Below are 27,780 nucleotides of genomic sequence, written 5' to 3' on the forward strand. Positions count from 1 at the left end.
AATTTTCCTTTTTTTTTTTTTTTTTTTTCTTTTCCAGAATGAACAAATGTTATCCTGATTGGATAAACTATTCTTATTTATCTAACAGATAAGCTTAGGTGTTGATGGTTATTCATGACTTATTTTTCATAAAAGATGGTACTGCTATGGGTTCCCCCCCCTCTCTCCCCCGTTAGCAAATTTTTACATGGAACACTTTGAAAACAAAGTACTTACCACAGCTACATACAAGCCACAAGTGTGGTTACGCTATGTAGATGATGTGTTTGCCATCTGGCCCCATGGACAAGACACTTTGGATGCTTTTGTCACCTACCTAAATAGCCAACACCCCAAAATTCACTTTACAATAGAAAACCAATCAAATAACTGTTTACCATTTCTTGACACATTAGTCACTTGCCTTTCAGTTGGATCACTATCTTTTTATATTTACAGAAAGCCTACACACACACAGGAAGATACCTACATAAACAATCACATCATCATCCAGTCCAACAGTACGGCATTTTAAAAACACTTACACACAGAGCCAGAGCCATTTGTTCTAACGATACAGCTCTGACCACTGAACTCCAATACCTGTGCCATACGTTCTTACCCAATGGCTACAATCCCTACAAAATAGATAAAATACTACATATGCCCATTACTCTGCCCTTCCCTAATACACAAGAATACAAAATGACCATTTCTATTCCCTATATCAGAGGTATATCAGAAAAGATAGCCAAAGTATTGTTGAAACATGGCCTTCGCACCACTTTCAAACCTCGTGTCAAGCTGGCAACTCTGATCTGCTCACCTAAGGATAAACTTCACCCTTTAGCACACCCAGGAGTGTATGAAGTTCCTTGTGACTGTGACTTGGCCTATTATGGGGCAAACAGGAAGATCAGTGAATATCCACCTGGAAGAACTGATACATTCGCTACTATTACTATGGCAAGTCGGGACTGGCAGTCCACGCTTTGGACACTCCTTCACACAGGATTAGATGGAAGAAAACGAATGTGCTATTTAGGAGTTGTTATAGATCTGAAAGATTATTTTTTGAGTCAGCAATGGCTTTGAAGAATTCTCCCAACCTTAACAAATATGGTTGCATTAATTGCCAAAAATATGGGAGACGGTTATCCTAAGAAAAACTCCTGGATAGCTGTTTTTTTCTTTTTTCTCGTTAGAGGGTGCCAAAATAGGACTTTAGATCTTTTGTCTTTTGCAATTATATTGTTTCACTCACTCACTGTCACATATACAAGTGTGTTGTGCTCTGATGATGCTGAGTTGAAAATCAGCGAAATATAAGCGTTAATAAAACATCTTTGTGATAAAAGTGTGTGTGTGGTGTTGCTAATACCGTGAAAAATAAGTCATGAAGTATTCTTATTTATGTTGTCAGTATTTGAATAACTATTATAAAAAATGGAATGAAATGAAATATTTCTATTTATTACAACTGGATGATATTAAAATCCAGTTATGAATAGCAAATGGCAGTTAGATTAAGTTCACATAATTCTAGAATGCTGATTTTGGTCACCTGCTGGAGTACACAATTGGTTTATTATTATGTGCTAGTCAATATAAATTGTTGATTTATATTCACCATTACACTAGCATTGTGCGTGACTGGCTGATACAAACTGTGATTATCTATTTCATTGTGTCTGAGTATAATCTTGATGTACCTTATATAGCAGACTATTTATTTATAAAATCAATTTTTTTTATTAAAATACTTTTTTGTCATCTTTTTCAGTAATTATCAGTCACCAAGAAATATATTTTTACTATTTAACAGTCCTTCATGGAGTTAGTGGTTTAATTGCAGGAAGTATTACTCAGCTTGTGATATATCTGTGATATTTTACCTTCAACTCTTTCATACTCACATTCACAACACCTAGCAATACATTCAATTCACCCACTGCTAACTCTACCATAATTGACTAGGACTGGAAGTGAGTAAGTTAAACTAACGTTGAGGTATTGAAATTGAAGATTTGTCACTGCTTATTTTTAATGTATTTTTAAATGATCACTACTTGCTCATTTAAAAATAGAACTTACATGTTTAATAAGGGACCTTTTGTAACAGAAAGGAAAAGTTGCCAGAACAGTCGTTATTCTCATAAATTTCCTAGAGATACTATATTATCATAGTATCCTGTACATCCCATTGAAGGTACAGGATACTCTGATGATAGTTTGCAATACTACTAACTTGCTATCAACAGTTTTCTTCCAAATTAATTTCATATTAGATATGACTGTATTGCAGGGGTGGCCACAACTTGGCTGGCGAGCCGCATGTGGCTCGCATGCACGAGTCACGTGGCTCTTCACGATCTACCAGAAAAAAATAAACAAAAAGAGAAGAGGAGACAACAAAAAAGAGGAGCAAAATAAAAAAACAAAGAGAGAAGAGAGAGAAAAAAACAGGGTTAATAAAAATTACTGCAATAAAAAAAAGTTTAATTCGAAACACATTAAATGAAGTTTACTTTGAACAATTAGAATAATTTTAAAGTCAAAACACAATAATTTTAGTTACTTATTTACTAGTAGAGGCCTTCCTTGTATTCCTTGTCTTCCTTGTTTCTCCTTAAAATTAGGTGTGTAATTAATCAAAGCAGTTCTTACAAGCTCGTTACAACCTCGCCATGTGCACACTCACTTAACCCCGTACCATCGCATCAGTCAAAGGTTGCGGCTCTTATAAGTCTTACCAGAATTATTTTGGCTCCAGAAAAAAGACGCATCATTGGCCACCCCCTGCTATACTGTTTCAAATATAGCCATATCTAATATGAGATTAGTTTGGAAGAAAACTGTTGACAGCAAGCTAGTAATAATGCAAACTATTATGTGTACTATTATTACTAGTGTCCTGTTTTTATATATCTTGGCTGTCTTCTGAGTCTTTTTGCTTGGCACATGTTTTGTTAAGTTTCATTTACTATTCTGTTTAAGTGACTCTCTGCTCACGTATTCTTGAATGCTAAAATGTCAAGTTACTTTCTGATATCTTTATTTATAATATGATTCAGCACACTGAAGCCATCCATTCACTTACCAAATTTGCTGATATTTGAGGTTTCTTGTGTTTGATTATCTTTTTTTTTTTTTATTTTCCTCCCAGTTTTCACATCCACAAAATTGGTTTGAACACATCTTGTATATTGCTAAGTTAGCGTGTTGACTAATTTTTCTCTTATTCCATATACATTTATTCATCTGGCTTCCCAACCTAAATCATAATAGAAAAGAAATTATATGATGAGTTTTAATCAATCCTTTCTCCAAGAATGATCAATGTTTGTACACCGACTATCTTCACAACTGTTATATTTGTACACAGAAGCTACATGCATGTTTAGGCTTAAGAGCTGGTTTATACTCATATTAAAATTTTAATGGGATGAATACACCACAAAGAGAAATAATTAAAAAGCAGGTTTAATCATGTCGCTATTTTGTATATCTCACAGAAACAACTTCAGGAATACAAGATTAAAATTGTAATCACACACACAAAAACACACAACCATAAGTGGAAGAAAATATACTACTTAAAGTCTAAAGTCCTATGAGGAGGTGCCCTTTATGGGTGTAGTTGTCTAGCCTTAGCTGTTGGGCAGGAGGCCTGAGAATTAAAGTTTCCCAGATCTTGGGAAGTTTAACATAACCATGTTTATTAGGATTCAGCTTTTTTTTTTTTTTTTAAATCTGCTGCTGCTGATTTTCAAAGGAGTCTTGTAAGTTTGTCATTGCTGTGATGCAGCATGATAGTTTTATTCTTCTGATCCTGTGCAAGGTATCCAAGGCATGGTCAGCTAGACCCGAGTGACCATAATTGTGGTGGCAGAGATCTTTTTTATGTTCTTCTAGGCAGATGTTAAGCAGATCTCCCAGTTTGACCATAATATGATAAGTTGCAAGAATAAGGAACTTTGTAAACACTTAGAACAGAGAGAGGAGGAAGTGGACCCTTATTAGAGTGGAGGAGGGAAGCCATCTTCAAATGAGGCTCAAAAGCAGCATAGGTATTTCTTTAAATTTCTGGTATTTTTCTGAAGTGCTCTGGATATAGGGATTAATAATGGCATTACTATAGACTGTAAGTTGAGAGGGATATGAGGAACAGATAATTTATAGATCTGTCTGATAAGTGTCAACAAGTTGTGTGCATAGGTGAGCAATATCTCACAAGAGGAAAGTTGCTAGTGTGCTTCATCTGTTTTAGGGATCTGTTTTAGGGCCATTGCAGTTTAATCTCTATGTTAATGATATTGGGGAAGATTTGGATGAGGATATTTAATTATTTGCAGATGATGCAAAGCTGGGACTAACTATGAGGAGTAGAACAGATGTAGCTTTACAATAAGACTTGAATTGATTAAGTGAATGGGCACAAGAGTGGGGATGCTAGTTCAATGTTGCAAAATGTAAGGTTTTAAATTTTTTTGGAAAACAAAGATAGGGTATAATTTACTTTGTGGGAATATTTAGTGGGAATATATTGGAGTTGGAGGAAATAAGAGATCTTGGGATGATGTGGATAAGGATTGCAAATTTAGAGGAGATATTGCCAAAATTGTGAGGATAGCACAATGAATTCTGGCAATGATGCAGAGGACACTGATACGGGCTTTGATTTGGCCAGATATGCACTACTGTGCACAGATTTGGTCACATAGTTTTCAAAAGGATGAAGAGATGTTGGAGAAGGACCAGTGGCAATTGGCTAAAATAATTTCTGATCTCTGGAGTGTTGAATATGAAGAAAGATTGAGACGATGCAATTTGCAGAGTCTATTGGATAAGAGGAAGAGGAGTGATATGATAGAGGGAGTGAGCAAGTAAGGAGCAAGTTTTTTTTGCATGGAGAGTTGTGAATGATTGGAATGTATTACCCGAGAGGGTAATGTCTGCAGAGAATGTGAATGTGTTTAAGGAACAGTATGATGAGCTATGTGTATGACAAAGAGACCTCCTAGATGAGTGTTTGACTCCATGGAGTCTTAGGTAATAATAACAATAATTAATAGTATTCTGGGAGATGTCTCTGTAACAGACAGAAAATATTGAAATGATTATACTTGCTGTTTAATCATTTCTTTCTGTGCTTTATTCATTCCATTAAATATTTATTATGAGTATATGGAGACTGTTGACTTCACTTTGGTTGCCTTCATATTCCCTAATGGTACTGATACTTCCATTTGGACATATATATTGCTATGCATTATGGGATAGTTACTTCCCATACTGGTTTCATCCTTTATTATTAATTATTATTATTATTACATAACACCTCCAGGGAGTCCAAAGACTCATAGAGGGAGGTACCTACTCTAAAACTCTCCGTCTCCACCACTCAATCCACCAACTACAATGAACTGCAACTACCATCATCATCTATACCAACAGCATCTACCACCCCATCATCACCACTAGTATTTTCACAAACAATCACAAACATCCATGTCCACAGCGGGATTCGAACTTGCAGTCTTTTGGCTGGAAAGTGGATATGCTGACCACTCGACTAGATTTATGCAGGTCTGCAGGGGAAAATAACACAAAAAACATGCTAAATTCTTTAATTATGGAAAATTGGGCCTTTCTGATCATGCACTTCAAATGCCATGGAATTGATTGGCATCGCACCTATTGTGCTTACATTGTACCAAAATATAATATGTAAGAAAAGTCTATGTGGTCTTAGTTAATAATAATAATAATTATTATTTTTTTGAAAGTTTATTTTTCATTTGTTTAGACTATAATAAATTTAGTTTAATCCTTTATCCAAGCATGAACAAACAAAGTTTGCGCCTGAAAATATCTTCAGGACTGGGGTCAGGTATTACAAAGCTGGGCAACTTGTAGCAAAGGTGGACCAAGCTAGCATCACTCCTATCTCAGTATCTCCCATAATGCAAAACACAGATGTATTTTGCATTATGCATAACATTATACATATCCGCAAGGAGATAGCTTGATATAATTTCTTTTAAGCCATCAAGAATGATGGCTTAAAAGAAATTATATCTGTGTTTCGCATTATGCATAACATTATACATATCCGCAAGACGTGTTTTGCATTATGGGAGATACTGAGATAGGAGTGATGTTAGCTTGCTCCACCTTTGCTATGAGTTGCCCGGTATTTTACTACCTGACCCCAGTACTGAAGATACTTTCAGGTGCAAATTTTGTTTGCTCACACTTGGATAAAGGATTAAATAAATTTATTATAATAATAATTATTATTATATTTATTATAATTATAATCTGAAATGCTAATCCATCTTCCCAATCTCAACAAGAATGATGGCTTAAAAGTCCCAAGGATATGGAATTGCCTTCCTCAATCCATGCAGCTTATAGGGAAATGAATATCAGAAGAAGAGGACTGCAGAATTTCAAAAATCTGTAAACATGAAAAACCAGGAAGAATATAAATATAGATCAATCCATGAACAATAAACAGAAATTATATTATAAGTTACAGGACTGTAGAGAACTAAACCCTACCCAGTAGTGATTGGTATAGTTCCACTTATTTGTGTATTTAATTATTACCTTTTACTATTTAATTTATTCCTTCATCTTCTTTTCTTTTTCCTTCAACAGAGGTCAGGCTAAGGCCAAAAGTTGATGGAGCACTAATTGTTTAATGTAGCGTATCTTGGTGTAGATTTTGTTCCAGTTTATATACAGTAAATACTGTGTGTGTGTGTGTGTGTGTGTGTGTGTGTGTGTGTGTGTGTGTGTGTGTGTGTGTGTGTGTGTGTGTGTCAAAAATATTAAGTGTTATTTTATTGTTGAAGCAAATGCTTCAACATGGGAGTTTGTATCCATAATTCTACACAATCATTGTGAATTTACTAAGATTGAATCAGTTGTAGAAGTCATATATTCTACCCCTACAAAAATACAATATGAAAATGGTGTATTGCTCTATTATTAAAATACTTGTCATGTGTCTCTCCTTAATCTCATTCACTGTCCAAGCACTGACCACCACCACTTGGCAATCCATTCCAGTCATTTAGCACTCTCCAGGCAAAATATCTAGTGGTCTTCAAACCCTTTACATTACATAACTTCCAGGGGTGACCACCTTATTTTTTCTCCCCTTACTTGTCATATAAAATTTCTTTTGTATCAATCTTATAAAACCTCTTTAGTAAATTTTTATTATCCCTTTCTTTTTCATCGTGCAGATGAAAAAATTAAAAAAATTAAAAAAGAACTCTGCCGTCAATCCAAAACTTCCTACTAACACCATAATCAATGTTTCTTCAGTCACCCTGAAGCCTGAAGCACTCAACACACTTTCACGTGGCCACAACTTCGCCATTGCTCCCAGAAAAATACCTAGTGAGGATATTATGATCCAGATCAAATGCGGAATCTGTCACCTTCCACATCAAATCGCCAACAGTGTAAGACTGGATGTAGCTTGTGTCCTCTCCAAAGCAAGACCACCAAAAACCAACATATCCAACAAGGAATATAAAGCTCTGCAAGAAACGAGGAATAATAAAGAATTAATTATCACCAAAGCAGATAAGGGAAATGCAACTGTAGTACTTAACCAAAAGGACTACACAGGTAAGCTTAATGCTCTTCTATTAGATCGGGCTACTTACCTCACTATCGCATAAAATCCCACTAACTCACAAATGAGAAAACTTCACAGGCTCCTTAAGAAAGTCACTTCTTGGCCTGTAGAAGTTACCAACAGATTAAAGCCATTTAACTCTATGCCCCCCCCCTGTATTTACAGACTCCCAAAAATACATAAGCAAAATGTGCCATTACTTCCCATAGTGGATGGCATTGATTCCCCACATACAAATTAGCTAAACATTTGGCCAAAGCACTCACATACTATACTGGCAACACACCATCACACATAAAAAACTCAGCCCACTTCAAAGCCAGCATAGAAAACCTTACACTTTAACATACTGACATAATGGTCAGTTTTGACGTCTCCTCCTTATTCACAAATGTCCCACTCAAGGAAACTTTAGAGCTAATCCAAGCTAAATTTTCTCCCGATATCTCAGCCCTATTTCAGTTCACAATGAACTCAGGGAAAATTCTACAAACAAATAGAGGGAACAGCCATGGGTTCACCACTCTCCCCACCCTTGGCCAATTTCTTTATGGAGACCTTTGCAGAAAAAGCCTTAGCCTCTTCCCTACAAAAACCAACCATATGGCTTCGCTATGTTGATGATGTGTTCGCTATTTGGCCACATGGCTCTGAAACACTCCTCTCCTTCTTAACAGACTTAAACAACCAACACACCAGAATCAAGTTCACCCTGGAAAAAGAGGAAAACAACAGCCTCCCTTTCCTAAATAATCAGTCACCTGCCAGCCTGATGGAATCTTGGTTTTCTCAGTTTATAGAAAACCCACCCATACAGGCAGATACATTCACCAACAATCCCCCCCCCCAAAAAAAATCCAAAAAATATTGAAACCTACAAACCACAGCCCCCCCCCCCCCACACACACACACAACAAGGATTACTCTAAATCTATCACCATTCTCTACATCCTAGGCACCTCGGAAAAAATTATCAAAATCTTAAAACAACATGACCTGACCTCCTGTTACAGGCCGTACAGAAAATTGGCATCCCTTATCTGTTCCACTAAAGACCTACCTGGTGTATACCAGCTCCCTTGCAGCTGTAAATAGTCTTACTTTGGCCAAACAGGCAGGAGAGCGAATATCAGAATTTCTGAACACAAGGACTACATCTGTTTTCACAAGTACAGCCATTCTGGTCGTGCAGACTATGCTCTGGATACACGCCACAGGATACGGTGGAAGAAAGCTACAGTAATACACCGTAGCAAATATAAATTCGAAAGACTATTTATGGAATCAGCGTCAGCCCTAAGAAACTCTCCAAACCTTAACAAATTTGGTTGTATGCGACTGCCCCAAATTTGGGAGGCTTACATCAGCAAACCTTGAGCCCAACGGCCCTTTGATGCCGTTGGGCTCAAGGTTTGCTGTTTAGCCCACTAGGGGGCACCATCAGGACTTTTAGGAGAACAATAGCTTCATCTCTTCATTCTCAGTTACTGTGTTGTCGTGCCTACGTGCACGACAACACAGTAACTGAGAATGAAGAGATGATTTGAAGATGGCAACGTGACACTGCCGAAATATCGGAAATATTTATTAAGTGTAATTTAATTTATATTCGTATCTAAGTTGTTCAATTCCTTAAGTGAATTAATAAAGTAAAAAATCTTAGTTCTCACCTGCACCTCAGGCAATAAATTTCTCACCTGCACCACAACTACGTCAGGCAATAAATTTTACTCATTCACCACCCTCCAGGCAAAAACCTTGTTCTCACACCCTTGTTAACCACACTCTTCTTTTAATTTCCAGCGATGACCTCTTGTTCTTCCATCACTATCACACAGCTGAAACATTTCCCCTGCATCAATCCTATAAAAACCTTTCAGTAATTTAAATGTTTCTATCATATCCGCTCTTCTCCGCCTATCAACCAACCTCTGCAATCCACAAGCTCTCAATCTATCAATGTAGGGAGCATTTTTTTACATCACTCACCAACTTAATCACTCTTCTCTGAAACCTCTCCACAGCTTCCTCATCTCCAAGGAATCCAGGTGACCAGACCTGAGTCTGGTCACCTGGATTGATTGATATTGACCTGGGTGATTGATATGGATGATTGATACCTGAATGTGGAAGTATCAATGCTTTTTAAAGGGGAATAATAACCTCTTTAACTCTGGATGTCAGTATGTTCCTCAACAACTAAGTAATCCTATGTGCAATTTTAGACACCTTAGCAATATGTCCCCTGAACTTCATCTCCCTATCTACCAACACCCCTAAGTCCCTAGCCTCATCAATCTCTTGGAGTACTGTTCCATCAATGTAGTACACAGCTGGTAATCTTTTAATCCCAAAATGCATGACTTTACACTTTTCTACATTGAAATGACATTACCTTTTGCCCATTCTACCAGCTTATTTAAATCATCCTACAAACTTTCAACATCAGCTTGATTTTTTATTGCGCTACCCAACTTTGAATCATCAGCAAACAACTGTATATCTCCCTTTAAGCCATTTCCTATATCATTTATATACAAATTAAATAACAATGGCCCACTGGCCACCTGCCTCATCCTGAACATGGCTTCTCCATACACCACCTTCTGGTATCTCTCACTGAGCCATTCTCCTATCCATATGACCAATTTAGTATCCATTCCCATCTGCTCCAATTTGTGCAACAGTGTTCCATGGGGTATCCTGTCAAAAGCCTTAGCAAAATCCAGAAGTACTACTGTGTAGCCAGTTCCTTTGTCCAACTCAGATGTAATTCTATTATGAAAAGTTAATAGATTGCTAAGGCAGGATCTACCTTTAACAAAACCATGTTGGCCTCTATAGAGTATCATATCCTGATCCACCCATTCTTGAATTTTGTCTTTAACCAACTTTTCCAATACTTTTACTACTACTCCTGAGATGGTGATTGGTCTGTAATTAACTACTGCAGTTTTAGAGCCACCCTTATTAACATCTAACCCAAAGGGAAATAAAATTGAATGTGAGAATTACAGAGGCATTTCAGTTTCCTTACTGATTGCTACTGGTAATATTTATGCAAGTATATTTGAGAAATGCCCATGAAAAACTGTGGTAGGTAAGCTTGGAGAAGAATAAGCTGGATTCAGGCCACGTAGAGGTTATCAGGATCAAATTTTTACTTTATGATAAATAGTTGAGAAATCATGAGAATATAAGAAGGATCTGTATTTAAGTTTTGTGCATCTGGAAAAGGTGTATGACAAGGTGCTAAGAGAAAAGCTGTCTAAAACAGTATAATTGTATGCTGTAGATGGGATATTATATTGAACAACATGTAATCTGTATTTGATTTGTAAGTCAGCAGTTAGAGTTGAAGGAAACACAAGAAGATAAATTTATTAATGAAATAAAGAGCCAAAAGGCTTCACTTCGGCGATGTAAAAATTATTTAAATTAAGGGGATATTTAATCCCACATTATTTCAAAGCCGAATAAGAAACCCTAAAATAGAAATCAAAGAGTTTTATGCTGAATATTGCAAGCTATAAAAGTTCGGCGAGTTTAAGCGTAAGCAAATACCTGGGTAGTGCAATACCAGGCAACTCGTAGTAAAGGTGGATAAAGCTAGGATCACTATTCTTTGTATTAACCCTAATGTAAAACTCATCCCCTAGGTATGTTGTTTTACATTAAGGGAGATAGGTCACTACCCAGACCGGTTTCAATCTTTATTGAGGTCTCATCAGTGAGTAGGTAGACTGATAAATACCAAGATTGTAGTGATAATAGCTTTAATACTTTACAGTACGAGTTGTTAAAGAGGTGCACAAATAAATTAATGAAATAAAGAGCCAAAAGGCTTCACTTCGGCGATGTAAAAATTATTTAAATTAAGGGGATATTTAATCCCACATTATTTCAAAGCCGAATAAGAAATTCTAAGATAGAAATCAAAGAGTTTCATGCCAAATATAGCAAGCTATAAAAGTTCAGCGAGTCCAAGCGTAAGCAAATACCTGGGGAGTACAATACCGGGCTGCTCATAGTAAAGATGGATAAAGCTGGATAAAGGGATAATATTTCTAATTCTTCGCCAACCAGATGGTAACCTACATTTCTCAGTTTATAGAAAGAAGACTCATACAGGCCATTATATCCATGCAGAATCTCATCACCATCCCAGTCAAAAGGCAGGAACTATTAAAACACTGGTTCATTGGGCCCACTCCTTTTGTTCTTCAGACGATCTTTTACAGAAAGAACTGCAATATATTACTTCTTCCTTTCTATCTAATGGCTATAAGAATTGCTTCATTAAAAGAACTTTGAGTAGTTTTAATATGTCTTCCTCTTCAAACACAGAAGCAATAATGCGCATTCCTATCCCTTATGTACAAGGCATCAGTGAATGTATAGTAAAAGTTTTAAAACCACTGAATATTTTTGTTGCCTTTCGACCGTTTAGAAAAATCTCCACCTTTCTCACTTCTCCTAAGGACAAGCTTCCACATCTTAATCATCCAGGTGTCTACCATTCTGTGCTCTTGTGGATTATCTTATTTCAGACAAACAGGAAGATTTGCCTCTATTTGGCTAGAAGAACACCAATCTTATACTGAATACTTTAAACCTGAAAAGTCTGGACTTGCAGAATGCCATCTTAACTAGACATAGCGTTCATTGGAGAAAGACAAGACTTCTTCACAAAAGTCAATTCCTCATGGAACGCCTTTATAAAGAAACATGTGAAACTCTGCTTCATTCTCCTAACTTAAACAGGTCCGATGGCTTACATCTACCCCCTTTATGGGAGATATTACTTTACAAATCAGCTAATGTTTCCTAACTTTTTATTGTATTGATTTTTTGATTTTTATTTATTTTTATTTTATTTATTTTTTTATTTTTATTTATTTTTATTTTTTTGAGGAAATTTATTGACCTTTTTGGTTATCTTACACCAGCTACTTAGGTGGCGCTTTTTGGAATTGTCAGTTATTGTTTAATTTGAGCTTAATATATACTGAAGATGCCTGTGACACACGAAAATTATACTATTAAATAATCTTTGTACATGAGTTTTTTCCGTTATTAATTTTGTAGCGATATGTCTACTCACGGTATACCTCTTTTAAAACTTATTATATCCTCTACTTCCTCTGAGGGTGCAGGTCAGAAATTTTATGATGATGATGATATCTATATGTGTGTGTGTGCACATGTGTGTGAATCCCATTCACAAAAGATTGCAAACGTAAAAGTGCATTATTGTGAGTAGTTTGTCCCCCTTCCCACCCCGAGTCCTAAGACTCCATGTATGCACCTAAATAAAATAACAGCAAAATGGAATTTACTTGTAATGGATTTTTGATGGGCTGCCCCATTGACTCAGTATGGCCTGAATTATAAAGTACCCTGATTATAAAATGTACACAGAAAACTTTGTCTTAGTTTACAAGACAAAAAACAAATAAAGTTGTAATGCATATAAATTTTTAAATCAACTTAGAACATCAGAGTGCTCACATCCTTCTTCAACACATCTTTTCACAACTTTTTCCAGAAATAGCCTCTCATTCTTCCTGTCCCATTTCCCCCTCTTTTTATAATCCCTTCTGTATTATTCTGATAAATTCCCTTCACTAACTTGAAGGCTTCTTCTTATCACCTCTTTTCCTCCTTTCTCTTAAACTCTGCAGTGTACATTCCCTCGACCACTCTTCATAACCAACATTCCAGATTCCTGATATTCTTTTGGTCATTTGTCTCTTGATCTCATCTACTGTCTCTATATCACAATGAAAACTACAACTGCCACTCTTTTGTCCAGGATAAAATTCTATTCAGATCTTCCCATAGGAAATTAACATTAGGAGTACTGCTTATAATTCTAATTAACTTTGCATTGTCAGCAAACATTTGAAGATCCCCAATCAATCAATATGAAATATCATTAACAAAGTTAAATAATAGCAAGGACATGAAAACAGAACCATGAGGCATGCTACTGGTCACATTACTTTTCTGAGACACTACTCCATCATGAACAACTTGCTGGTATCATTCAGAATGCCACTGTTCAATCCAGCTAACCAATTTGTTATGCAGTCTCCCATCTTCTGCAACTTATACACCAACTTGTCATGTTGGTAATCTATCAAATGTATTTGCAAAGTCCAAGATTATTACTGTACATGAATCTCCCTTCTATTTTGACTGTTGTTTGGATTCTGGTGTGTAATGGCGATTCCAGGGCCTGGATGATAATAATAATAATTATCCAGTGCATTTGTTTCACCTTATCATGTAAGCAGGATTGCTTTTGTTTGGTATTTTGTTCTGCCATTTGAACAAAAAGAAAAAAAAAGAATAATTTGCATGCCACTGGGACTTAGTTTTTATTTTACCAGGCATCTACCACACCCACACTCATCCATCTGCTTGATAGAGGGTGTTTCATCACTCTTTGCATCACTGAAGACAATGATGTATATTGGTTCAGGTAATGTGGGGTTTGCATATTGCGGTCTTACCATGTAAACCCATGTTGTGAGCCTCAGTTCTGAATGTTTTCATGCAGATTCATATCCCAGTCGATGCCAGAACTCCTCATTCAACATTTCAGTTGATGAATGGTGGTTTTTTGCATATTATCCTTCATAGCACTCTGTGGTCATGTTTGGTGAGTGTGGTGGATTGTCCAGTTCGGATAGCACTTACAGTTAACTCTCTGCTCTTTCATCTCAGTATGGTATCAATGTTTGTTGACTTGGGATGGCTCAGTTCATCAACAGTTTGCATGCAACATGCCATCCCATCACAATGCTCTTTCAAATTTCGTTAGTTCCCTTCTCATAGCCATTTCACCCAGACACAGTTGCACTGACTTGGGAGCATCATATTCGTCCAATTTTTATCAACTACAAACACATGACTCATTACATGGCATGATGCATTTTGCTCATGGTGGTGTCTGTTGACTTCTTTCTAAGCAGTGCATGCATTTTATATTTTTGTGAAATTTTACAAACTCTTAACAGTAATCATTTTTATGTGTACTAGCCCTCAATTACTTGTGTACTAACTGTTTTCTGATACCATTCCCCCCCCCCTCCCATTCTCTTAGTTTTATTTGATTTATTAAGTTTTTCACTTCAAGTATAGAGTTGAAAAGGTATTCCATATCTACACATAATTTCAATGCTTTCAGATATTAATTCAGTTTATTTATTTTAGCCATTATCAAACATGAAGAAGTTGCACCAATTTCAGAAAGTGAAGGACAGGTATATGATACAAGAGTGTCTGGTTAGTATGAGTTTCAGTTAATTGTCATCTATAGTGTTGTTCAGAAATAATTTATTATAATTTCTAATGAGTGATAATTGTGTGGGGAGGTGGAGCACTGCATAAGAACTTATTGAGGGTCATTAACAGCAAATCACAGATGAGTTTGTGTGTCATGTTGTAGAGAGAGAGAGAGAGAGAGAAAGAGAGAGACTGGTTAGAACTATGACGGTGGGCTGAAAAGTTCTCGGCCTAACAATGAAAAAGCGAATTTATAATTTCAAAATTATTTTTATTTTTCAACATAATCTCTCTTAAGACTAATACATTTATTCCAGCAATGCTCCAGCACCATTATCCCATCTCTGTAGTGGTTCTCAGCTCCCCTTTACAGCTGTAGAGGGGAGCTGAGAACCTCTATGAATCCCCTACTTCCTCGAGTAATCACCTTCTTGATTCGAAGAAAAACACTGACCAGCGAGCAAGAGTTTTAGTTTTTGGGAAGAGATAGAAGTCAGAAGGAGCCAAATCTGGGGAATAGGGTGGATGTTCCAACAATTCATAGTGCAGATCCCTTAATTTTCCCATTGCCAAAATACCTTTGTGGGCAGGTGCATTGTCCTAATGAAGGATGATTTTTTTTTCCTTCTTCAGACTGGGTCTTTTCTCACGAATTTTTTCATTTAGTCTGGTTAAAAGATCGGAATAATATTCCCTGGTTATTGTTTTACCGTTTTCAAGATAATTAATAAACAAAATACCTTTAGATCCCAAATCACCGATGCCATGACCTTTCCTGCTGATGGAACTGACTTTGTCTTCTTTGGCGTTGAACAATCGGCTTCTTCCACTGTTCTGACTGCTGTTTGGATTCTTGTGTGTAATGATGAATCCAAGTCTCATCCATAGTAATAAAATGATGCACAAAATCAGTTTTCTTCTTGTTAAAACATTCCAAGCACTATTCAGAGATTTTCATGCGAAAATGAAATGCCTATAGTCTCAGCAATTTCACGCACTTTGACTCACCGGTCATCCAATACCATATCGGGCACTTGATCAATGATTTCTGGTGTTGTTACACTTTTTGGACGTCCTTCATGTGGATCATCTTCAAGGCTGGTACGTCCACATTTAAACTTGGCAGCCCATTTCTTAATTGTCGAAAACAAAGGAGAAGAGTACTCATAAACTTTCATGAACTTCGAATGAATTTTTTTTAAACCAGCATTAAACCTTCTTTTACAAAGAATTTTATAACCGCACAATACTAAATTTTATTCATTTCAAGGGATACAGACAACACTTTTGCTGTATAAAAAGGACTTGATAGAATAACTATCAAGACAGCTGCATAAAAGTACTTGATAGAATAACTTGCAATTTCACATGGATGCTTATGAAAGATGTACCAACTTAGAAAAAAAAAATCTTCCTAATAGTCTTGCCATCTATGGTTGAGGCCAAGAACTTTTCAGACCACCCTTGTGGAAAGCAAAATAGCATTGATATGCATAGTAATCTTTCTTATGGGCAGGTTGGGTTTTGATCTAATTGCGGTTTATGAGGTACTGTATTTGGAATGATCTTTATACAGTGATTTTATAGTGGGGTAGGAATAATCACTAGATGCTTGGAGAAGGGAATGAAGCCAGTGAGTTGTTTATGGAAGAGTTACATGGTGTGCTACTCATTTCTGCTTGGAGCTGCTGTTATTTTTTAATACAGATGATACAGTTCAAACTTTGAATAAGAATGTTCAGTCGTTTGCCTATAATGCTAGTTTGGGGAAAGAAATGGCAAATTTTGATGTGCTTTTACTTCAAGAATTAGAGCATGTTGGGCAGATGAATGAATAGGGATATTGCTTCATTGTAATTGGAAGTTTTTCCACTTGGTTATACTGTAAATTAAAGATGACAAGAAATTATATTCTTGGTTTAATCCTTTATACAAGTGTAAACAAAGTTTGCACCTGAAGTATTTTCAGGACTGGGCAATTCATGTATTGAAGCTAATGACTTTTATTATTATTATTACCACGGGCTACTCCAGGAGTCCTTAGACTCATCGAGGGAGGCCCTAAACATCATGTTCACACAGATGTTCAACATTCTCACAGTATCTATCATACCTTGCCTTGAACTCGCTCACTGTCATAGCACCCACAACAGACTCTGGCAGCTTATTCCACTCATTTACCACTCTAAAAGTAAACAACCCAGCTCTAACACCTCTGCTAACCACGCTCTTGCCCAGCTTCCATGGGTGTCCCCTAGTTCTCCCACCACCAGTCCTGATCTCAAAAATATCATCTGAATTAATCCTATAGAATCCTTTTAGCAATTTGAATGTCTCAATCATATCTCCCCTTTTCCGCCTATCAACTAGTTTCTGCAACCCACAAATTTTCAACCTGTTCTCATATGGTTCATTCCATAGACCTGCTATCATCTTAGTCACTCGCCTCTGGATCCGCTCAACCTCCTCCCCATCAAGAAGGAACCGAGGTGACCAAATCTGGGCACAGTAGTCGAGATGAGGTCTTATCAGGGCTCGGTACAGAGGTACAATAACTTGTTTTTCTCTGCTCGTCAAGGTATTTTTCAACAACCAAGTGAGTTGATGAGCTGATTTAGCTACTTTCGCAATGTGCCCCCTAAACTTCATCTCCCTATCCACCAACACTCCCAAGTCCCTGGCCTCATCAATCTCTTGGAGTACAGTTCCACCAATGTGGTATACTGCTGCTAATCTTTTCACTCCGAAATGCATAACCTTACATTTTGTCACATTAAATTGACATCCATTCTCCTTAGTCCAGAACTCCAATCTATCTAAGTCATCTTTCAAGACTTTGACATCTTCTGCATTCACTATCGCCCTCCCCAACTTTGCATCATCAGCGAACAAATGAACTGTCCCACTTAGACCCTTCCCTATATCGTTAATGAGTAGATTAAACAGCAGTGGTCCAAGAACAGAACCCTGTGGCACACCACTAGTCACAGGCCGTTTTTTGGTCTCTACTCCTGAATAAACTACTCTTTGATATCTCTCCATCAACCACCCAGCTATCCATCTCACCAACCCTATATCCATTCCCATATGTTGTAGTTTACGGATTAGAATTCCATGTGGTATCCTGTCAAACACCTTTGCCAGGTCCAGCAGTATCACTGTAAACCCATTTCCCTTATCCAGTTCAGCCGTCACCTTGTTATAAAACTTGAGCAAGTTACTGAGGCATGATCTACCCTTCACAAAGCCATGCTGTCCTCTGTACAGTATCTCATTTTCATCAATCCATTCTTGTATTTTTCCCTTGACTACTTTCTCCAAGACCTTGACAACGACTCCTGATATGCTGATCGGTCGGTAATTTGCAACCATAGTCTTGGATCCTCCTTTATGCAGTGAAACTATTTTCCCCTCTTTCCATGCCTTCGGGACTAAGCCAGACCTGAGACTCAGATTAAACAACATGGTCAAGGGCACTGATAATTCATTAGCCGCTTCATGCAAGACCCGTGCCGGTATACCATCCAATCCCACAGATGTATTCACATTAAGGTTCTGTAATAGACTATTCACCTCCACTTCATTCATCACAATTCCCATATAAACTAATGGTTCCTTCATTTTTTCAACGTCACCACCTGGATGATATACTTTTGCAAAGTGCGCGCTCAGTAACTCCACTGTATCGACTGGTTCAATGAACTCTTTACCATCGTCATTCCTTGAAATCATTTTGCCATGTACAGTTTTTTTCTTGCTTCAGCATATTGAAAGAACTGTTTGGGATTCTCTTTTGCTTGCATAGCTAGTTTCCTTTCATAATCGGCTTTTGCTGTTTTTACCACACTCGTTACACTTCTGGCCTGTACTTTATACCGTTCTTGTGCCTGCAGGTCACCCCTTTCTTTAAATTCCCTCCATAGTTGTTTCTTTTTTTGCAGCTCAAGCTTAATGGTGTTATTCATCCATTTAACCCCTCCTTGTTTCACTATTCAGACCTTAGGTATACAATCAGCCATAACCTCCTGTAAATGCTCTTTGATCACTTCCCATGCTCTATCGACGTCCAGCCCTTGCAGTTGTACATGCCATGGCACTGATCCAAGCAATCTCCTAAGCTTGTCATACTTGCCAGCACGGTAATTCCACATATACCCTGTCTTAATCACAAATTTCACACCTTTAGCCACCTCCCAGGTCAAGACCTTATGATCACTCTCACCAATAGGTGGCAACATGGTCATATTCATTACAGTCAAATTCTCAGATACTATTACCAGGTCAAGCACTCTCACACCCCTAGTATTTTCAATTACATGCTGTTTCAGATAGTTATCCCTTAATAATTGAATAAAATCCATTTCCTTCCTCACATGTGTCCTCTCCTCCAATGTTACCATAGTTGAAATCCCCCATAATAATTACCCTCCTTCCACTCATTTCATCAATTTGTTTATGCATACCATCTCCACCATCTATTCCATCACCTGGTCTATAGCAGCACCCAACTGTATATTTTATTCTGCCAGTATCAATCTCACACCAAATAGCCTCAAATGAGCTCCTTTCACTACCTTGCAATACTTCAATTCTCCTTGGCTGCAGTTCATCAGCTATCATCAGTAACACCCCTCCCCCAATTTTATTCTCTCTGTCCCTCCTAAACATACTATAACCTACACATTCTATCCCACTAACTATATCATCTTCCGTCAGCCATGTTTCACTAATGGCAATAACCTGTGGCCAGGAAGAGCCAATCAAGGCAAAAAAATTCTTCCTTCTTGTTCCTAATACTCCTGGCATTAGTATACATGAATTGCAGTGTTCCCTTTGTCCCACCCCTATCTTGATGCGTTATTCTAAATATCCCATTCCCATTTTTAGTCCTTATTGCTGGCTCAGGTACATTATATACATTTTTACACTCAACTGTCTCACTGATGTCTGGATATCCACTTCCCCCCCTCCTTGGTAGTTCTAGTTTCCCTGGTTCTGCACATCCATTTTCACTTCATTCAGCAACACTTTTTCCAGTCTCCGCACACCAAGTCCATTCAAATGCAGGCCATCCATCTTGTATAAGTCCTTTCGCCCATCAAACTCATTCCACACCACACCGTCCGCATAACCTGCGCATAATATCATTTGCGATTATGGCCCTCCTTCTAAACTCCTCTCTGTCATACCGCGGTAACAGACTCACCATTCTAACTCTGTCACTCTTTTCTTTCGCTACCTTTAACAATACTTTCAAGTCCTCTCTCATAAAAAATTTATCACCTTTCAATTCATTTGTACCTGCCACAATTGTTATTTCTTTCACCCTCTGTTTTTGCACTCTAATGCTCTCACTTACATCCTTAAATTTCGCACCCGGTAAGTACGATTTAGTTACACTCCCATCTATTACTCCTCTTAATAACGAGTCACCATACAACACTCTCTCCTTCATTTCGGAAACTCGCCCACGCTGTTTATTTACGTTAGCCGAATCACTCTGGAAAGAGTTTTGCAGGTGCTCTAATTGCCGCTGTGCATCTTGTATCACTGCACGCAGCCTAGCGATCTCACTTCCTACAAATAATTCCTCATTTTTTTTATCATTCAAACCATTTTCTCTTTCTGTATAATTGCTCTCACTCTTTCTTAGATCACCGCTCACATTGCCATCTTGTACACTGCAATTCCCTATCGGGCCACTATTTTCACTCGCATTCTGGCTTTCTTCAACCATAACTGTCTCACAACCTGACACATACTTCGACTCCTCACTTTGCATACACTTTCTACACATTCTCCCACCACTATCACTTTCAATTCACACTCCAGCCTCATTCGGGAATGCATACATTCCACACACATCACATTGGACAAATTCTCTCACATTATAGTTTTTGAACAATGGCGTCGTATTTTTGGATGCCATTATCTTATGTCGCATTGGCGCCATATTCAAATATATGAAACGTATCGTTAAAGACTAAATTAATTTATGGAATTTACACCAAAATCACACAGACACAACAAGCTACCAAATTTAGACAATATTACGTTATGATTTTTAACATATATTCTAATTTCCATTCAAAATTGTACTTAGCTTTCGGGAGCTCCCTGAAAACACGACCGTTCCCCTGGCCCTCTAGCGGCGAAAATTATCGACTTCACATCACTTGCCTTAGTATCCCATAATGCAAAGCATATATCCATATGGACATGTATAATGCTATGCATTATGGGAAGGGTCACTACTCAGAGAGGTTTCAACCTTTATTGTGGTCTCATTAGTAGGAGCCAGATCCAGAGGTGATATCGAGAATATAATTTCTTGTCCTCATTAATTTATAGTATAACCAAGTGGAAAAACTTCCAACAATGATATCTAATCAAGAATATTTTAATAATGTGTGACACCTTTTGGCTACTTGTATATGGAAATATGACTTCTGCATTACTTCAACGCAGGTATCACGTCTGGTTCTGGCTCCCACTGATGAGACCTCAATAAAGGACAAAACTGGTCTGGGTAGTGACCCTTCCCATAATGCATAGTATTATACATGTCCGTAAGTATATGTGTTTTGCATTATGGGATGCTAAGGCAAGTGATGTGAAGTCATTAACTTCTATATACTATTTGCCTAGTCCTGAAATACTTCAGGCGCAAACTTTGTTTGCTTAGACTTCAATAAAGGATTAAACCAAGAATATAATTTCTTGTCATTCATCTTTAATTTATGGTTCATTGTTTCTAAGTGTAGCTTCATGCAATTTGGCCACAGGAAATTATTATTATTATTTTTATTATCCAGGCCTCCATGGAGTCAAAAGACTCATCGTGGGAGGTCGTTTATAGGAAACACAAAGTTTATCTTACCACTCCCTGAACCCATTGACCGTTCCCGCTCCATCCACTCTCTCAGGCAATGCATTCCAAGGTTCAACCATCCTCCATGCAAAGAAACCACTCCTCACCCTCTTGCACACAAGCCACCTTTCGTAACTTCCAGAGATGGCCCCTTGTCATCGCTCCATCTGGCCGTTCCACCAAGTGAAAGAACTCTCCAATGTCTACCCTGTAACTGCCTCTCAACAGTTTAAAAGTCTCAATCATATCATTAATCCTTCTTCTATCCACCAAACTCTGCAGTCCACATTCCCTCAATCAATCCTCGTAACTCATATTGTACAGCCCTAAAACCATCTTTGTTATCCACCTCTGTACCCATTCCACAGTCAATTTATCCCTTTCAAATTCGGCGGACCAAATCTGAGAACAATAGTCTAAGTGTGGTCTGATCAGAGTCTTATACAATGGAATGATAACTTTTTTATCTCTGCAGGTCAGCATCCTTCTTAGTATTGCAGCAATCCTCCCAGTTACCTTCACCGCCTTTGCAATATGCACCCTGAATTTCAGTTTTCTATCAATCATCACTCCCAGATCTCGTGTCTCCCCTACTTCCTCCAGTATAGCTCCTTACATAGAGTATGCAGCATCCCATTGATGTGTCCCAAATCTCAAGACCTTACATTTTGCTGCATTAAACATACATCCCCATTCATTTGCCCATCTGTCTAGTTTATTCAAATCCTCTTGCAGGGTTGCCACATCTGCACTATTAGTGATAACCCTTCCCAGCTTCACATCATCCGCAAACAACTGAGTGTCCCCTTGCAATCCATTGACAATATCATTGATATAAAGGTTGAACAATACAGGTCCCAGTACTGAGCCCTGTGGAACCCCACTTGTAACCTCTGTTTCCTTGATATTGTCCCACAATACACAACTCTCTGATAGCTATCAGTCAGTCAATCCAGAATCCATTTGACTAACCTGACATTTAAACCCATGTGCCGCAACTTAACTATCAGCTTATCATGTGGCATCCTGTCAAACGCCTTTGCAAAATCCAAAAAAATGGCAGTATACGCTTTTCCATCATCATCAACTTTGTTATAAAATCCCTCATCAACTTTATTATGAAAGGCAATCATATTACTAAAGCAAGAGTGCCCCTTAACAAATCCATGTTGATTCTCACAGATAACATTTCCTCATCTGCCCAACGCTGTATGTAGTCCCTGACTAATTTCTCCAAGACCTTAACAACTACTGATGACACACAAACAGGCCTATAATTAGACACTTCCAGTGCCTAATTATAAGCCTTCCTTCCTTCCATTCCCTGGGTAACTTTCCTGCAGCCAGACTTTTATTGAAAAACCAGGTGAATGGAGCTGTCAGTTCTTTAGCACATTCTCTCAAAACCTGTGGTGAAATACCATCCAGTTCAACAGCTTTACTGGTATCCTGAGTACTCAATATTTGGAACACACTCTCCTCTTCTACCTCTAAATCCTGAACCTGCCCTATTCCTCTAGTATTAAAACCTCCTCCAGGATGAAATACTCCAATAAAGTGCTCATTGAACAACTCCACTATGTCCTCTGCATCAGTCACTCTATTCCCATTTTTATCCCACAATATCATTCTTCCACAATCTTTTCTCCGCCTGCTGGCCATATAGCTAAAAACTTCCCTAGGATTTTCTTTGGATCTTAGTGCCAATCTCTTCTCATATTCCAGTTTTGCCTTCCTCACCATTCTGGTCACTCTCCTGGCCTGCATTTTATATTCTTCATCTATCTGTCCTCCACCCCTCTCCTTACATCTCTTCCATAATCTCTTTTTCAACTGCAGTTCCTGTTTGATATCGTTTGTCATCCGCTTTACACCAAATTGTGTCTGCTTCTTCACCCATGGAATACAGCTTACTATTGCTGCTATCAAATATTCTTTCACAATTTCCTGAGCACTAATGATATCCTCTCCTTCCAATTCTTGGTGTTCCAATTCGTAATAAGAGAGATCTAGTTGTTGGTGATGGTGGATATAATTTTGGGAGAAACAGCACAAAAGTTGTAAAGGTTACTCCAAAAATTGCTACCTTAATGTACTAGACTACAAGTAGGGATAAAGAGGTGATAACGCCACTGTATAATTGTAGTCTTATTTTCTGGTTGGATTTGGTCGCTTGACTATCAGAGTGATAAGGATATTATTATTACCCCAAGACTTCATGGAGTCAAAGACTCATCTGGGAGGTCCTTTTATCACACACACATCTCATCATACCGTGTCTTAAACACACTCAAACTCCTTGTAGACACCACACTCTCAGGCAAGGCATTCCAATCATTCACAACTCTACACGAAAAAAACTTGCCTCTCATTCCCCTACTCACACCCTCTTTATACAGTTTCCAAGGATGACCTCTGCTTCTACCCTGATCTCCCACTATTCTCTGTAGAACTTCTCCACCATTGATCCTATAACAGCCCCTTACCAACTTGTAGGTCTCTATCATATCTCCCCTCTTCCTTCTCTCTGCCAGACTCTGCAAATTACATCTTCTCAATCTTTACTGATACTCAACATTCCAGAGGTCAGAAACTACCTTAGTCAGTCGCCTTTGGACCCTTTCCAACATCTCTTCATCCTTCTGAAAACCCGGTGACCAAATCTGGGCACAATAGTCCATGTGTGGCCTAATCAAAGCCTTATACAACAGAACAAGAATCTCCCCACTTCTACATATCAGTGTCGTCCGCATCATTTCCAGAAGCTTTTGTGTTGTCTTCACATTTGGCGATGTGTCCCCTAAAGTTTAGATCCTTATCCACTATCAAGTCCAGGGTGAGTGAGTGATAAGACTGTCTCATTAATTTGGAATGTCGAATATATGAATTCAGATTGAGGTTTTTTAGAGTTTGACAGATAGGGATCTACTGATATGTGAGATTAGCCTGTCAGATAGGCAGGATAATAAGTGGTGGGAGAACAAATGATCACCGTGGAAGCTATAAGGATCGTATGGCAGTTTTTTTATTATCATCTAAAAAATGTTGTGAATTTCAGACATAACTCTCTGAGTTATGGATATGTTGTTGTAAGAGTTTAGAGAGATTCTTAGACAATAAGTATGTAGGTGAGTTAATGCCATCTACAATGGGGCATAAAGGAAGACCATCTTTGTGAACTTTTGGAACCCCATAAAGTCTTGGTGTTAGAGGGTGCATGGATTTTAATTTTTTAATCAGATCTGTTGGCCAGTTGATCATATTGTGTAGTAATTCGTTTTTGTCATTGTGATTTTTTAATGTAGGATCTTTTGTTAAGATATGGTTTTTAATATCACATGTAGTCCTTGGTTTTTAATATCACAGTACTGTTACCCTTGTCTACCTTAAGTATTATGATATCTTTCTTTCTCTTCAAATTATGAATGGTTCTTCTATCTAGAGAGGTGAAGTTTTGGTATTGGGTTCTAGAAGAGGTGAATATTATGCAACTTTTTAATCTGAGGTCATTTGCTATGTGTGGTGGTAATAACGAGATTGCTTTGTTTAAACTGCAGATCAAATTTGGTACCTGAACAGATACCAAATCTACTTTTGGTATCTGTTCAGGTGTTATAGCATAGTTGAAACCTTTTTTGAGGATAAAGATTTCAGGTTTAGTTAAAACATGATCTGATAAATTAAGAATAACTTGGTTATCTGGTAGAGAAGGTTTGGACTGAATATGGTTTGTATAAAGATGGTTAAATTTCTTGATTTGGATCTGTTTGCTTTTATTGAAAACTTTAGTGTAGCTAGTGTTGATCATTCTGTCTAAGAGTTGCCAAACTTCTTGGTCTAGAGAGCTCGAGATATCCATGAAGAAATCATAACATTGTGAGACTATAGAACGTTCCTTAGCAACAACTAGTAAATCATGTACGTGCGATACGTGTATTATTCACGTTCAATGCTATTTTAGTTTGTAACTATAATTTTTAGAATTTACAGTTAAGATCTATTTTGTAATATGTTTTAACCTCAGTGCTTGTACTCTGACGATGCCAATAGTTTAAGTTTGGTGAAACTAGTCGGTATTAAAATACTTATTATTATTACTATTACGGGTATCTCCATGGAGTCAGTAGACTCATCGCGGGAGACCCAAACTAGCAAAACAATATCTGTCATATCTCTTCTTGAATTCATTTACAGACGAAGAGCTCACAACTAAGTCAGGCAATGAATTCCACTCATTCACCACTCTCCAGGCAAAAAACCTTGTCCTGACACCTTTGTTAACCACACTCTTCTTTAATTTCCAGAGATGACCTCTTGTTCTTCCATCACTATCACACAGCTGAAACATTTCCCCTGCATCAATCCTATAAAAACCTTTTAGTAATTTGAATGTTTCTATCATATCCCCCTCTTCTTCGCCTATCAACCAATCTCTGCAATCCACAAGCTCTCAATCTATCACAATGTAGGGAGCATTTTTTATATCACTCACCAACTTGGTCACTCTTCTCTGAACCCTCTCCACAGCCTCCTCATCTCCAAGGAATCCAGGTGACCAGACCTGAGCACAGTAATCCAAATGTGGAAGTATCAATGCTTTATAAAGGGGAATAATAACCTCTTTATCTCTGGATGTCAGTGTGTTCCTCAACAACCAAGTAATCCTATGTGCAATCTTGGACACCTTAGCAATGTGTCCTCTGAACTTCATCTCCCTATCTACCAATACCCCTAAGTCCCTAGCCTCATCAATCTCTTGGAGTACCTTTCCATCGATGTAGTACACAGCTGGTAATCTTTTAATCCCAAAATGCATGACTTTACACTTTTCCACATTGAACTGACATCCATTTTCTTTTGCCCATTTTACCAGCTTATTTAAATCCTCCTGCAAACTTTCAACATCAGCTTGATTTTTTATTGCACTACATAACTTTGCATCATCAGCAAACAACTGAATATCTCCCTTTAAGCCGTTTCCTATATCATTTATATACAAATTAAACAACATTGGCCCAAGCACAGAGCCCTGAGGCACACCACTGGTCACCTGCCTCATTCTGGACTCGGCTCCTCCATACACCACCTTATGGTATCTCTCCCTGAGCCATTCTCCTATCCATATCACCAATTTAATATCCATTCCCATCTGCTCCAATTTGCGTAACAGTGTTCTATGGGGTATCCTGTCAAAAGCCTTAGCAAAATCCAGAAGTACCACTGTGTAGCCAGTTCCTTTGTCCAACTCAGATGTTATTCTATTATGAATAGTTAATAGATTGCTAAGGCAGGATCTACCTTTAACAAAACCATGTTGGCCTCTATAGAGTATCATATCCTGATCCACCCATTCTTGAATTTTGTCTTTAACCAACTTTTCCAATACTTTTACCACTACTCCTGAGATGGTGATTGGTCTGTAATTCAATACCGCAGTTTTAGAGCCACCCTTATGCAAAGGAACCACTTTGCCTAACTTCCACTCCCTAGGGACCATACCAGAGTTCAAACTTAAATTAAATATCCAGGTGAGAGGGGTTGACAATTCATTTGCACATTCACGCAATACCCGAGCTGATATTCCATCTAAGCCTACCGCAGTGTTTGCATTTAAGTTTTGCAATATATTTAATACCTCTGATTCTTTAGCTTCAATTCTCACATTAGGTATTGCTATAGGTATAGAGATATCCTCACTTGGGTGATAGACTTTTGAAAAGTGATCACTCAGTAACTCAACTATTACATCTTATTTTGTCACCTCAATACCATCAGCACCCACTAAGGTTATCCTTCCGAAGTCATTCTTCCTCTTATTTGCCACATAGCGGAAGAACTCTTTGGGATTACCCTTGATCTCTTTGGCTAAGGTCTTCTCATAATCTGATTTAGCTTTTCTTACTATGCTGTTAACCTTCCTAGCTTGAGCCTTGTACTGCTCATGGGTGTCCTGATCGCCTTTCTCCTTGTAAATTCT

General features: G+C 37.8%; 1 protein-coding gene across 1 annotated transcript in view; it reads left to right on the plus strand.

Annotated features, from left to right (window-relative positions):
* The window catches only part of LOC150102776 (protein sax-3-like), a 137,382-nt gene that overhangs the window by 80,526 nt on the left and 29,076 nt on the right, over positions 1-27,780 (plus strand). The window contains exon 5 of the mRNA XM_090398739.1: positions 14,861-14,932. Coding sequence (XP_090254865.1) covers positions 14,861-14,932 — 72 coding nt within the window. The remainder of the gene's footprint in view (positions 1-14,860; positions 14,933-27,780) is intronic.

Source organism: Typopeltis vanoorti, chromosome 10 (assembly GCF_054136105.1).
Source record: "Typopeltis vanoorti isolate ZY-2024b chromosome 10, IOZ_Tvanoo_1.0, whole genome shotgun sequence".
NCBI lineage: Eukaryota > Metazoa > Arthropoda > Arachnida > Uropygi > Thelyphonidae > Typopeltis > Typopeltis vanoorti.